The following is a 13,106-nucleotide window of genomic DNA, read 5'->3' as shown; positions in this document are numbered from 1 at the left end:
ATCCTTAATCTGCTGAGCCACCAAAGAACTCCCTCTTGAGTTTGGCCTTGAGATGAAAACCCAGCCAAGCTGCTGGACTTCTGACCTCCAGGATTTAGAGATAATAAGTGGGAGTTGTTTTAAGCTAAGTTTGTGGTAATGTGTCACCGCAGCAACAGAAAAAAGCGCTGTATGTATTAACGCCGGAAACGCTTTTTGCATATAGTGTAAATATTTTCTTCAAGTGCATCATTTGTCTTTTTGAAGTTTTCCCTCAATCATATTTAATCTTACAACTTTCAATATCAACTTCCATTTGGGGGATGACCTTTGGGGTCACCCCCCACATGCTCAAAACTCACGTGCCAAACACAGATTCCAGCGCCTTGCTCCAGAGCTTCTGAGAAGGCCCAAGAATGTGCTTTTCTAACCAGTGCCCACGTGGTGCTGACGCAGCTGCCCTACCACCCGCTGAGAAAGCATTTCCCCAGCCCTAGGAGGGTCCTTTGACCTCTCCCTGAAGGAAGGAAGCTGAGCCCCACCCACCATGGGGCGTGGTCGGAGAAGTCCCGCCTCCAAGAGAGAGATCTCTGTCATCATTGGCTGGTACTGAAGGGGCGGCCCTTACATCACAGTGCTGTCCCCGCCTCCTCCCGAACTCCAGGGGCGGGGACACTGCGCCTGCGCTGTGGAGTCCGGCTCCTGAGTCTTGCGACTCTGTGACCCGGCGGCGGCGGCGACCCTATGGCGGAGCCCCAGGAGGAATCGGAGCCGCTTCTGAGCCGGGCCCGCGGCGGCAGCGGCCGCTACTGCACGCCGGGTGTAGCCGCCTGCGGCAGCGTCCAAGTCGGCCCCGGTGAGCCGCGGCCAGGGGAAGGGCCGGGCAGCGCGGAGGTGGCGCGTGGGGGTCCCGCCGGCCCGTGGCGCGTGGGGGTCCCGCCGGCCCTCGCCGCGTCACTGCTGTCGCTTCGGGCATGCCCCCGGCCGGGGTCCGAGCGAGCCAGGGCGGTGCCGGGCGCATGGGAGCCGCCTTTCCGATGACGGGGCGGCTTCGCCCTGCAGACCCCTGATGTGGGGCGTTGTTCCCTGCCCCCGACTGGCCGGGCCGAGAGGCCTTCCTGAGCCCAGGGGCAGGCAGGTCCCTGCGGCACTCCTCACCCCGCTGTGGCCCCGGGCGGACCCTTGCTCCTGCTTTCCGTCGATTTGCTTGGTGACTCCAAGGAGGCAGCACTTCTGTTTTCCCCAGTTCTTATGGGAGAAACTGAGGCACAGAGAGGGGCGTTCGCCTACCCAAGGTCACACAGCCAGGAAGTGACCGAAGTGAGATTCGAACCCACTTGGGGGTGAACTGTGAGCTTGGGTATGCCTCCCCGGGACAGGGCAGCTTCCTCCCACCGTCTTCTGCAACTCTCTCCTGCCCTTCCTGTTTATCCGTGAGAGACTGCTGAATCCTGGGAGGGTGGGGAGGGTGTGCTGGCCAGACACCCAGGGCTTGGGTGCTCAGTTAGGGAAGGAGGGGCCTCAGCCTCGTTTTACAGAGGGCGAAACTGTGGCCCAGAGAGTCTCCAGGACCTGTCCAGTATCACAGCCCTGAGATCTGTCACAGCGGCTGCAGGCACCCACTCTGGGCCGCCGTCCTGGGGCCACTTCCTGTGTTGGGGACATGTCTGTAGTTATGTGCCCATTCATGGGATATTGGGGCGGCTCCCCGACAGGAGGTGGAAAATAAACCCACCTTCCCATCTCAGAGGCTCTCCCCTTGTCCATCCAGCCCATGCAGACCTCCCAGGGCCCTGGACAAGGGACATAGGACTTGGTGGCATTCTGGGGGACGCAGACTTTGTGTCTGGACGTCAGGCCTCCTTTCTGGTGCTGCCGGCTGTGTGACCTTGGCAGGGTGCCTAATCTTGAGTCTCACTAAGAGGGCCGTGGTCATGGGGGCTGCTCTAGGGGTGGGGGTGTTGTGAGGATTCAGAATCCAGGTGCCTGGCTGGGTGGCATCACTGGTGCATGTCGGTGCCAATGGCTGTTCCGGGCGGAGGGCCATGATCACTGCAGGTCCCAGCCCTGGCTGGCAGGGAGAGGAGCCAGGGCAGGCAGTGTGGCTGGGGAGGGGGACTCTGGGGGGGGTTCTCTGTCCTGACACCAGGGCCTTGGTGACGGCTTGTGCAAACGTGCACAGGACACTGTTCTGAGTGTCCCTGGCTGGGCTGTCCAGCGAGGCTCTGCGGGACCTCATTGAGTTGGTACCCAGCTCCCGTGCGAGGCTCCCGGATGGGCCCTGAGCTTAGGGGCTTCCTGTCCTGTAGCCTGACTCTTCTACCAACCATGGTGGGGGAAGGCTGCTGCTGGGGGTCCTGCGGAGCCCCCTGGGCCCTGTGGTCAGGTCCTGACTCACCCTCCCTCGTGGGCCAGCGCCCAGGGAGCTGGTCAGGACCCCGGCCAGGGAGCGGGGCTGGAGTTGGGGGCTGGAGCCAGAGGGAGGTTTATACTGGGCTGTTGGAGAGGGGAGGCTTGGGGCAGGGGGGCCGGCGAGGCTGATGTGGGACCTGGCATTTGAGCCCCCACGTCCTCTGCACCCTGACATTATCTACCCTGGTGTGCCAGCGGGCTGATGGGCATGCTGACAAGTGAGTGCCACCTGGGCTGATGAGTCCCTGGATGGCCCAGCTGAGGGACAGTGCTCCTGGTAGGGCTGAGCCTGGGCAGGGGTATGCAGGCTTTGGAGAGCTTGGCCTTGGCGGAGGGTGGGGTGGCGTGGAGGGCCACGGAGGAAGCAGCAGGTGTGCTGCCCGTGGTGCCAGGCTGGGGGCAGAGTGTGGACTTTGTCCTGGAACAGTGGGGACCCATGGAAAGCTGTGATGTGCTGACTGAGGGCTTGTGGCAGGACCCCTCTGGCCGTTGCAGGAGGGGAGAGGGAGGCTGGTGGCAGGGCTGCGAAGCCAAGTGGGATGCCTTCCTGAGGGCTGGTGCCTCGAGGGCTGGGTGGCCCCGAGTGAGCTCTCAATTCTGGTCCTGGAGCGAGCTCGGGGTCCTTGGGCGGCCTTTCCCTGGTCTAGAAAGCTCATATCCAGGGATCCCTGCAGGCTGAGTTCCCCCTCCCCTGGGGGTTTGGTCCCCAGGACCTCTCGGAGTCCCCCCTTAGGCTCCCCTTGGCTCTTCGCTGGATAAATAAGCTTTGAGGGCTACTGTGTGCCGAGCCCCACGCCTCAGAGCCTCCCTGGGAGAAATTTAGGTCCCTCAGGGCCAGCCTGGAGGTTGTACAGGGGGTGGGGGCGTGGGGAATGGTGGTGGAGGGGGTGTGGAGCCAGGGTGCTCGTCCTGGGTGACGCAGCAAGGGGATGACAGAGACAGGACAGAGTCCAGTCGTCTGCCTCTGTCCGGGGGTCCCCGCATCCACAGTTGTTCCCCAGGCCCTGCAGACAGTGGCAGCTACGTCCCTGGGGCGGCAGGCAGAGTGGGCAGTGGCCTCCTGGCCTCTGGCTTCCGCTCCTCTGCTCCAGAGCCCTGCACACTCTGTGCGCTCAGTACCAGTTAAGGGTGGTTTTGGCAGCTGCTGCCTTCACGGGTCCGGGGGAAAAGGAGGATCTTAACATGGGAGCCGAGGCAGGGCTGTGTGCCTCGTTTCCAAGCCCCGATCTGGGAGCTGCTGGGGGCTGTGACCCAGCTCTGCTCCCCCCAGGGACCTGAGCTGCACCCTCTCCTCGGCCTCCCCAAGGGTCCCCTGTGCCTCTCTTGCCCCTTCGTGGCAGGCAGTGGCTTCTGCACAAAGTCTGCCCATGCTTGTGACATGGTTCGGAACCCAAGGCCAAGGTGACCGACCAGGCGTGCGGCTTATGGCTCCTTGGCTGGTGGGGGCTGGGGTGCTGGGCTGAGGTTCGAGCCACCTGACTTGTCCTGAAGGCCCCTGGGCATCGGGGCCTGCCCCACCCCAGCCTTCCTGGCCTGGAGAACACAAGTTGCTGATTGGTGAAGGTGCCCTTGGCTCCTGCCCACTGCCCCCCCCCCCCAGTGTGGGGGGTGACTTGGTTATGGCTACCTGGCCCTGTGGGCCTGTGGCAGTGAGCAAGGGGACGTGACGGCCTCAGAAGATCCGGCTTAGTTCTCAGTGTGTAACGGAGGGTTATTCAGTGTCTCAAGTTTTCAGGTTTCAACTTGACTTATCAGCGTGCAATCTGTGATCTTGTTTGGTGGCGCGTAGGCAGGCAGTGTGACCCATCTGACTGTCAAGGCAGCTGGGGTGCTGTGTTCTAACAAAGGCCACCCAGAGGCTGGCGGTGGGATGGGGCAGGAGGGTGGCCTCAAGCATGCTCCGTGGGCTGGCCTGGGCCTGGGGGCTGCTGCCCTTGTGTTGGGGGCTGAGCTGGTTGGCTGTTAACCCCCTCATTTGATGGGGGAGACGGGAGCAGTGACCTGAAGCCCATGGCCCTCCGCCTTTGAGCCAGCAGATGGGGTTCCAGGGGCCAAGCCCCCCCCCATCTGGTTCCGTCTCGCTGGCTGCTTCGTGCCCTCCATCACTCTGCCCTGGGGGGCGGGGACCGTGGAAGCTGCCCCTCTCCTGGGCCCAGAGCTCGTGCGTGCGCTGCAACACCTCAGACCCTGTCGAACACGGGGACACAGCCCACCCAGGGTCCCATCCTCTGGGCAGTGCACACACGCTGCTGGGCCAAGGGCATCTCCTTCCAGAGCCTGGAAGGAGCGCAGTCCGGTTCCTGCCTTGCTCCGGCGAGCCCTCCCCTTCCTGCTCCTCACCCACCGTGTTCTCTCTGCCCGCAGGCGCCCCGGCTGGGCGGGACCTGTGCTTGGACCAGGCTGTGGTCCTCATCGAAGACGCCATCCAGGTGGGCGGCGCCTGCTCCTGGTGGCTGGGCCTGGGCTTGTCCCTGGGCCTCGGGGGGACTGGGTGATGGCTGCCCCACGGGCCCTTCACTCCTCGCCGTCCTGGGGCCAGGGCTGGCGTCGTTGGACTGTGTGGTCGTTGTAACCATGATGACCAGGCTCCTGGGCGTGGTCCCCTCGAGTCCTCCCTAAGGCGGTGGGTGCTGGGCAGTCTTCTGGGTCCCTGGTCATTCATTCATTGATTCACCACCTGCCAAGGGCTGCCCTGCCCTGTGAAAGTTGCCCAGAGGTGACAAGACTTTCCCCCTCTGCAGAGGACACACAGGCTTAACTAGGGAAATGGACAGTGGGAGTGAGCAGGGCTCCCTGTGGGGATAAGGCTGCGGGCGTCTGGGGGCACAGAGCTGAGGTGGGGTAGGGGGTCGGCCTGGCACAGAGGAGGGGTGAACCTCAAGGGCAGACAGTGGGTGCAACTGTGCGTCCAGCAAACCAGTGTCCGCCCCTGCCAGCCCTGGGGGACCGCCCCTCAGGTGCCCTCCCTCTGCTGGGCAAACCCTGCAGCTTGGGGAGGGGTCTGACCTTGCCGGGCGGAAGCGGACCCTGCGGCTCGCAGTCTGTGTCCTTGCCTTGGGCTTGCAGGGGTGGGGGGTGAGAGGGGCGCCCTGCAGGGGGCTGGCTCTGCTGTGGCACAGAGTGGCCCCTCACCCTCCCTGTGCCCCCTCCCCGCTCCAGTACCGCTCCATTAATCACCGCATGGACGCCCGGTCGCTGTGGCTCTGCCGATGGTACTACTCCAGCACCTGCCAGTGGTGAGAGCGCATGCATGCGGTGCGGGGGCAGAGCCAGCCTGGAGGGGGCGGGTCTCCGGGTACAGGCGGGCTCCCCTCCCTGGTGAAGCACCTCCTGGAAGCAGACTGTGGACAGAAGGGCTCCTCTGGGGTGGGGGGTTCCTTTCCAGAACATTCTGGGCAGCCATGGCAATAGAATTTGACCCGATGAATGTTATCTGACCACACACGAGTGGCCACGGAGCCGGAAGTGTGGGCTCAGCCCTTTGGACGCGTGGACTCCGCCCTGTGGCCTTCTAGACATCCTACCTAATGCCCGGCTTTTTCGGCCCTGGAGTGTGGCTGCTTCTGGCTTTTTGACCAGCTTTTGTCCCTTTCCCAGGGTTCTGAGCCTCACCATCTTCCTGATCTTGGCCTTGGCTTTTATTGAGACCCCCTCCTCCCTCGCCAGCACCTCAGACGTGCGCTACCGCCTGGCCCCCTGGGAGCCGCCCTGCGGCCTGACCGAGGGCCTGGAGGCGCTCTGCCTGCTGGTCTTCACGGCCGACGTCTCCGTGAAGGTGATGGGGCGCGCCTTCCTGCCGGCTGCTGCTTTCTGGGGTGATTTTTAGCGCTTCTGGAGCTGGTTGTCTGTCCGGCTGTGCCCCGCTGAGCAGTGTCTGGGAGAATCCTGGGCCTTTGGAAGCCCTCCTCCTTCCCCAGAGCATGGCGGTGGCGGGGCACAGCCTGGGGGGGGTGCTGGGTGGGAGTGGCAGAGGGCCGGCAGTGATGCTGTGGGGGCTGGGGGGGCCGGAGAGGAGAGGGGCTGTGTGCAGCTCTGGCTTCTGTGACCCAGGTCCTTCCAAAAACGGGAGGTGGGCCCTGCCTGGCTTACCCGAGCTTCTGAGCTGTGTCAGAACTTCAGAGCCACTTCCCAGTGGGACGGGGTGGGTGCTCCTGGCCGCTGCTGGCCACACCTTCCGTTGCCTTTGTCGGCCCCACGAGCCTGTCCACGCCTGGATGGGGCGGGCACACCCTGCCTGCAGGGCCCCCGTCCTAAGTGGCCTGACCCTGAGGGGCGCGGGTGAGCCTCTGTGCTCGCCTGTGCAAGTCTGAGCCGCAGGCAGGCACGCACGGAGGGCCCCGGGCAGTTTCTTCTTTTTTAGCCTATAATGTGGGTAGGAGGCCTAGGTGTTTCTAAACTGGAACTGAAACTGGTGAGAAGTTCTCATTCGCGTTTTCTGAGGGGTCGGTACTTTGGGGAAGGTGGGAAAAGAGCACACGTTTTGATCCGTGACCTCTGGGGGCCTTAGGGATAGGACCCAGGCGATGACAAAAGCCCACATCTCCCAAGGCACAGACCTGAGCGCCTGCTCTGTTTCCCAGTCTTTTCCAGAACGATTCCCAGGCAGAGGTGGATGGGGGGGGTGGTTGGGCCGAATGAGCAGGGCCCGCTGCCAGTGAGGACACGGAGGCAGTGGTTAAGTGCTGAGCCGGGGTCATGAGATGCCCGGGTCACGAGGAGGCCGGGCGAGGCGTGTGGGCATCGGTGTGGGCATCCGGACCGGCGCTCAGCTTCCTGCTCTGAGTCACACGGAGACCACACTGCGGGCCGCGGCTGCCCTGCCTCGCCCGTGGTCCGTGTGCATGGCCTTGGTGGTGCCTGAGCCGCTGTCTCTTCTGCAGGGCTACCTGGTGGGGTGGGCCCAGTTCCGGAAGAACCCCTGGCTGCTGGCCTACCTCGTGGTGCTGCTCGTGTCCCTGGTGGACTGGATCGTGTCACTCAGTCTCGTCTGTCAGGAGGTAGGTGGTGAGGAGGGTTTGAGGGGGAGCAGGGAGCTCCCGGGCGCGGGGGGCGTGTGTGGGCCCAACTGCCCAGGTGAATGGGGCCGGAGTCCCGAGGCCCTGCCACCACCTGCCCGCTGCCCAGCTCTGCCTGCCCTCCGGAGCACGGCGGTCACTCACTGGCCAGGGAGCCTCGTTCCCATCTTGCAGGTGATAACACTGAGGCCTAGAGAAGGCGCAAGGACCCGGGACCAAGTTCCAGGTGTAATTCCCGCCGTGTGCCAGCCCTGAGGCAGCCCCAGCCTCGCCACCTGCAGCATCGGTTTCCCCAGAAGCCAGAAGCACCGCTCTGAGAGCCCATAGGATAGAGCTGGGAAAATTGGCTTGGGGACATAGGTAGCCATCAGGGCTGGTCAGGGACACACGAGCCCATCAGGTGCTTGAGGAGAGAGAGTTTAACACAGAGGCTTCAACTGGTGTCGAGGAACCAGCAAAGGGGGAAGGGGACCCAGCAAACCCAGAGCCGCAGGCAGGATCCCTCCTCCAGACGGGCCGGGGGTGGGAGGGAAGGGGGTTAGGGGTACGGAACCTGGGAGCTCAGGGGAGGGGCTCGGCTGGGACCCTGCCCTCTGCCCTCTGGGGTCGGGGTGCTGGCGGAGGCGGAGGCTGCATGCCCTGGTGCTGCCAGTGGGAACCGCAAGTGGACAGAAGCTGGCAGGTGCCCCTCCCTCCTCCTGCCTCCCACCTGCCTCTCCCCGGGGCCCCCGCTGGGCCAGGGTGGCCCATGAAGAAGGGATGTCAGCCCAGTGTCTCAGCAGGATTGCAGGGTGGGAGGAGGTCACAGCACCCCCTTCAGCCCCCCATGCCTGTTGCACGTCCTGCAGGACCACCAGCGGTGCACGCTTCTCCCCAGAAGATGCTGCCCGCCTTCCCGCCTTCCCACCGAGGGTGGGGGGGGGAACAGGACGGGGACGCTCTCACCCCCTCCCCAGATCGGGTAAAGGTGGGCCCAGCTGCCACCAGCTCCATTCCTGGGTGACACCCATCATGGCCGTCGTGTTGCCAAACGTTCCATCACTTCGAGGCTGGTCTGTGAACCTCGCCACCGCTACCTGTCCTTCTGTGACGCCGCGGGGGGTGCAGGGGGAGGGGAAGAGGGGCGTGTGTCTGCATGACTAGCGAGGAGGAGACCCCTGAGGCTCCGCAGGCCTTGGTGGTGGTGGTCGAGGACCCGGGGATACAGTGTCCTCTGCTCCCCACCCCCTGTGCCCTCTGCCTCGATCGGGGACCCAGACCTTTGGTCCGGAGTCCTCGGTGGTCCTGCCTTGTTGTTCCTGGAGTTTTGTGATAATTTTCCATTTTGGGGAGTTGCCGTCGTGGCGCAGCGGAAACGAATCTGACTAGTATCCATGAGGATGCAGGTTCGATCCCTGGCCTCGCTCAGGGGGTTAAGGATCCGGCGTTGCCGTGAACCGTGGTGTAGGTCGCAGAAGCAGTTTGGATCTGGCGTTGCTGTGGCTGTGGTGTAGGCCGGTGGCTACAGCTCCGATTAGCCTGGGAACCTCCATGGGCCACAGGTGCGGCTCTAAAAAGACAAGAAGAAAATTTCCGTTTTGGACGTACCTCAGGGGATCCCTGATGGGCCTCCCTGCTCCTCCAGGCTGCAGCACCCCAATCTGTCCTTCGTAATTGGAGTCTTCCACCCCCATTGCCCCCCCCCCAGCCCTCTTTTCACGACCAGCCCAGGGGCCTGGGATACATGCCTCAGGACTGGGTGCTTCCTGCCCCGCAGGACCTGGAATTGTGGGGTGGGGAGTGGGTGTGTTGCTGCTCCTGTCCTAGTGCTCAGAGTTTTCCTGCCCCACAAGGGGCTCCCCCCACCGCAGGCCATCAGGCCCTCCTAGGCACCTGCTTCAGGGCAGGGCTGTGGTAAGGTGGGCACTGGGGCCCCTGGTTGGGTGCGGCGTCGGCCCTGAGGCTTGGCTGGTGGTCCTGGGAGAGGTGTCGAGGGCAGGCAGCCAGAGCCCACACCTGCTCACCCACCCGTCTGCCGAGAACAGAGGAGTGCCTTGCCTGGGGAGGGGCTGGCGACTTATCCGTCCACCTGGGGCTGCGTGGGGCCAGTGCTGGGCTCTGCTTCTGGCAGGATGGGCCCTCAGTAGTGGCCTTGGGGTGTGCTCACACTTTTGGCCCCAGACATTGTCTGTTCCTGTCTCGGTGGCCACTTTGTCTGCGGCCCATGGAGATCGGAGCGGGTGGTCAAGGGGAGAGGCCGAGGACATCCACAGATGTGTCCCCTGTCCAGATGCGTCATTTGTCCTAGACGCCTCGCGGGTGCCCCCTCGGCCCGTCCATGCTCGTCCTTCCCCGACCTCCTCTTCCGCGGTCATCCAGCGATTCCTTCACACCCCGACCCTCTGGGACGGGTTACGTTTCTGGTCCACACAGGGTGGACCCTGCCCTCGCAAAGCTTCCCCCGTGGCACCGTCTCCGGGACTTGCCTGATGGAGGTTGTCCCACTGCACGCAGTCCACTTCTGGCAGGGCTGGCCCTTCACTCAGAACCGTCTGCCAACCAAACCCGAGGTGCCCCGGGGCCCCTGTGGCCAGCTGGTCAGTGATCAAAACCTGCCATGGCCTCGGGGAGGCCCAGGGCCCCCGGCCTGCTCAAGCCTGGTCTTTCCTGTCCTTTCGAACCTGGTGGTGTCCTGCCCCCACCGCCCTGCGGCTGGGAGGGTCGCCTGGGGCCCTGGTGGTCCCTATGGCCGTTTCTTGTAGGGGACTAGCTCTGTGCAGATCAGCGAGTGGCTTCTCTCCAGGGCCTCCAGGGCCTGGGCTGTGATTCTCAGTGTGGTTTAAGTCTCGCCAGGGCCTGAGCAGGCACTGGGCCGGCTCTCCTTGCAGGCAGGTCACGTGATCACGCCTCCCCACTTTCCGCGTGTCCCTGGATCCGTGGCAGTGCCGTGGTCCCGGCTGTGGGCAGGTTGGGTATTGCGCCCTGGGAGGCTGTGCTCTGACTACGGGTGAGGGTCCAAGACCCGGGCTGGGGTGTGGCTGGACCTCTGGCCTCTGCTTGGCCTGGGGGTGGCTGAAAGGGCCTTGGTGTGGGCCCAAGACTGGAGCTTCTGTCGGGGGAGGGGGGGGCTAGCGAGCGGGTCGTGGGCGGAGGTGGGGAGCCTGGTCCTGAGCCTGCCCTTCACTGCTGCGTCCTTCTGCCTTCTCGGTCCTGCGGGGAGCCGGGCCCCTTCTGAGAATGAGTGCAGCCCAGGGGGGCTGAGTGAGACACTGGGTCGCTCACTTCACAGACCTCCTGAGGCCTTTCTGTGCGCTGGCGCCAGCGGGACCTTGTTCTGGTGTGAGGGGGGCCGAGGGCCCAGGAAGCAGCTGAGGTGCAGAAGGCCCAGAGCGAGGCGGGGCCGGGGGAGAGGAGCCCAGAGCCGCGTGAGGCAGAGGAGGCGATTACAGCAAGGCGGGGAGGGACGGGTCCAGGCAGCCAGCTGAGCAGAGACAGCGGGGGGCGCAGAGCCGTCAGGACAGTGACAGTGAGACGCGGGCCCAGGACGGGGCTGGCCTGGGTCTCTAGACAGCCATGGGGGGCCTGGGCAGGGAGGGGACTCCGTCAGCCTTGTTTTCTGGCACAAGATGTCCAGCAGGACGTGAGTGTGGAGTTGGCCTTGGAGGTCGAGCGTGGCGTGGTCCTGACAGTGGTGAAGACAGGCCAGTCCCCTGGGGCTTGAGCTGGAGAGCGGGGAGGAGGGGGCGTCCAGCACGAGGTCGGCCCCAGAGGTGGTGGCCGAGGCACCAGGCAGGGGACGGAAGGCGATCTTGGGCTCAGAGGCCTGGTGGCCACCGTGGGTGGCTCCTTGAAGGGAGGGAGGGTTGGCTGGCGGGGGGGGTGGGGGGGAGCGGGAAATGGGTGTGTCCCACATGGGAGGGGCTGGGGTCCTGAGCACGGGGAGGGGGCCCCTATGCTAGTGACAGGAGGAAGGAGTGGAAGGTAGGTGTGTGTGTGTGTGAGTGTGTGTGTGGAGATGCGGGGTTCCTGCTGCGGTTTCTGCCCTGCGTGCGGGAGCCGAGGCCCAGAGCCGAGTGGCAGGGCAGGGCTGTGGAGAGGAGGTGTGGAACAGCCCCCCAATGGCAGGACAGAGCCGGAGGGGTTACTGGAGACCCTTCCCAGGTGCTGGCGGGTCTGGGGTTCTGAGCTGGGGCCCGGGAGGGACGTGGGGGGCTGTTGAGAGCCCGTGAGGTCGAGGCTGGGTGTGCTGGGAGCGTGGGGACAGCTGGGGCCCGTGGCCGTCCCCACGCAGAGGGTCAGAGTCTGGGCCTGTGTGCTGTGTGGCCACTGGCGCTCAGGGTCCCCGTCTGGTCTCTTCCAGCCTCTGCGGGTGCGCCGGCTCCTGCGCCCCTTCTTCCTGCTGCAAAACTCCTCCATGATGAAGAAGACACTCAAGTGCATCAGGTGGTCGCTGTCCGAGATGGCCAGGTGGGCGCTGGGGTGGGCGCTTGGCCCAGGCGGGCACTGGGGCTCCCCCCTCCCATCCCGGAGAGTGGCCGTGGCACCTTGAGGAGTCTGGTGGGTGGGTGGGCATTTGAGGGTCTCTGTCTTACCCCCCCCCCCCCGCCCCATGGAAGCTTCCGCCTTGGCTGTGACCACCCCCCTCCCTCCCTGCCCCCCCAGCCTCTCCGTCCCCACCTCCAGGGCTGCTTTGGCTTGCTGTCCGCTGAGACCCCAGAAAGCAGTGCTCCCCCTGTCAGCCCCCATGATTCACAGGGCTGACCCTCCACCGTCCGGCCCACGGGGATGGAAGCGGCCTTTCCCCTCCCAGAGCCCTTGAGGTCCTTGGATGCTGCTCTCCCAGGCCCCTGGATGTGCCCCGGGGGCTGCACTGTTCCTGCGAGAGAAGAGCTTCCACTGAGCAGGGCTGCGAGTGGGCGGCAGCTTCCAGGGCGGAAGGGGCCCGGGTGCCAGGAGCTCCCTGGCGGCCGGGTCAGCCGTCCCAGAGCCCTGTGCGCTGAGTGCCGCTCTTGCCCCCAGTGTCGGGCTGCTGCTGGCCGTCCACCTGTGTCTCTTCACCATGTTTGGGATGCTCCTCTTCACTGGCGAGAAGGTACCGAGCTCCCGGCCCGGCCCCGTGCTTACTCCGCAGGGAGTCCTGGGGCCGGGAAAGGCAGGGACCAGGAGGCGACCAGGTGGCCCCGCTGAGCCGCTGCCAGGGCGCCTCTGCCCTGGGCTCAGGCCTGGCCGCTCTGCCTGGCTGCCCCCCGCCCCCGCCCCCTCTCTCCCAGGTCACCGACCCGCCCTCCCCGCAGCCGTCTTAGGCGCTCAGACTGGCCGTCAGGGCGGCCACTGTCACAGCGCCCCTGCCCATCTTCCGAGGGCGGCTCTTAGTGGGCTTCCCGCCTGCCCCCCCAGCCCCTCTCCCGCCCCAGCAGCTTGTTGCTGTGTGGCGATGTCACCTTGGGCCCACCCTGCTTCTGTCCTCTCGTGTTCTTTGCTCATGGCCTGGCCGGCGTCCTTGTCCTCCGGGCTGGGCTGTCCTGCGCTTCTGACCTGGGGTGGTGCCCGGCACTTGCCCAGGGCTGGTCTTGAGGTTGTGGCTGTGCTGCCCGTGAGGGAAAAGCCCAAAGACTGAACCTCTGAGCCCTGGCGGGGAGTCAGCTCTGGAGAGCCAGAGCCCCCTTTGTGTGCCTGTGTGTGTGTGTGTGTCTATGTGTTGTGTGTGTGTGTCTGCGTTGT

General features: G+C 64.8%; 1 protein-coding gene across 6 annotated transcripts in view; it reads left to right on the top strand.

Annotated features, from left to right (window-relative positions):
* The first annotated feature begins 651 nt into the window (after window positions 1-651).
* TPCN2 (two pore segment channel 2) overlaps window positions 652-13,106 on the top strand; it is a 30,872-nt gene continuing 18,417 nt past the window's right edge. For 2 of the 6 annotated variants that reach the window (XM_047775047.1, XM_047775046.1), the window contains exons 1-7: window positions 657-835; window positions 4,756-4,820; window positions 5,551-5,627; window positions 5,989-6,166; window positions 7,272-7,388; window positions 11,746-11,852; window positions 12,405-12,477. In XM_047775047.1, the coding sequence (XP_047631003.1) occupies window positions 724-835; window positions 4,756-4,820; window positions 5,551-5,627; window positions 5,989-6,166; window positions 7,272-7,388; window positions 11,746-11,852; window positions 12,405-12,477 (729 nt within the window). In that variant the 5' untranslated portion in view covers window positions 657-723. Of the gene's footprint in view, window positions 836-4,755; window positions 4,821-5,550; window positions 5,628-5,988; window positions 6,167-7,271; window positions 7,389-11,745; window positions 11,853-12,404; window positions 12,478-13,106 lie in introns of all 6 variants that reach the window. The other 4 variants (XM_047775048.1, XM_047775049.1, XR_007134330.1 and 1 more) reach the window with 4 other exon arrangements.

This window comes from Phacochoerus africanus, chromosome 4 (genome assembly GCF_016906955.1).
Source record: "Phacochoerus africanus isolate WHEZ1 chromosome 4, ROS_Pafr_v1, whole genome shotgun sequence".
NCBI classification, from domain to species: Eukaryota; Metazoa; Chordata; class Mammalia; order Artiodactyla; family Suidae; genus Phacochoerus; species Phacochoerus africanus.
The sequence above is the reverse complement of the archived record's forward strand: the minus strand, read 5'-3'. Positions and strand labels throughout refer to the sequence as shown.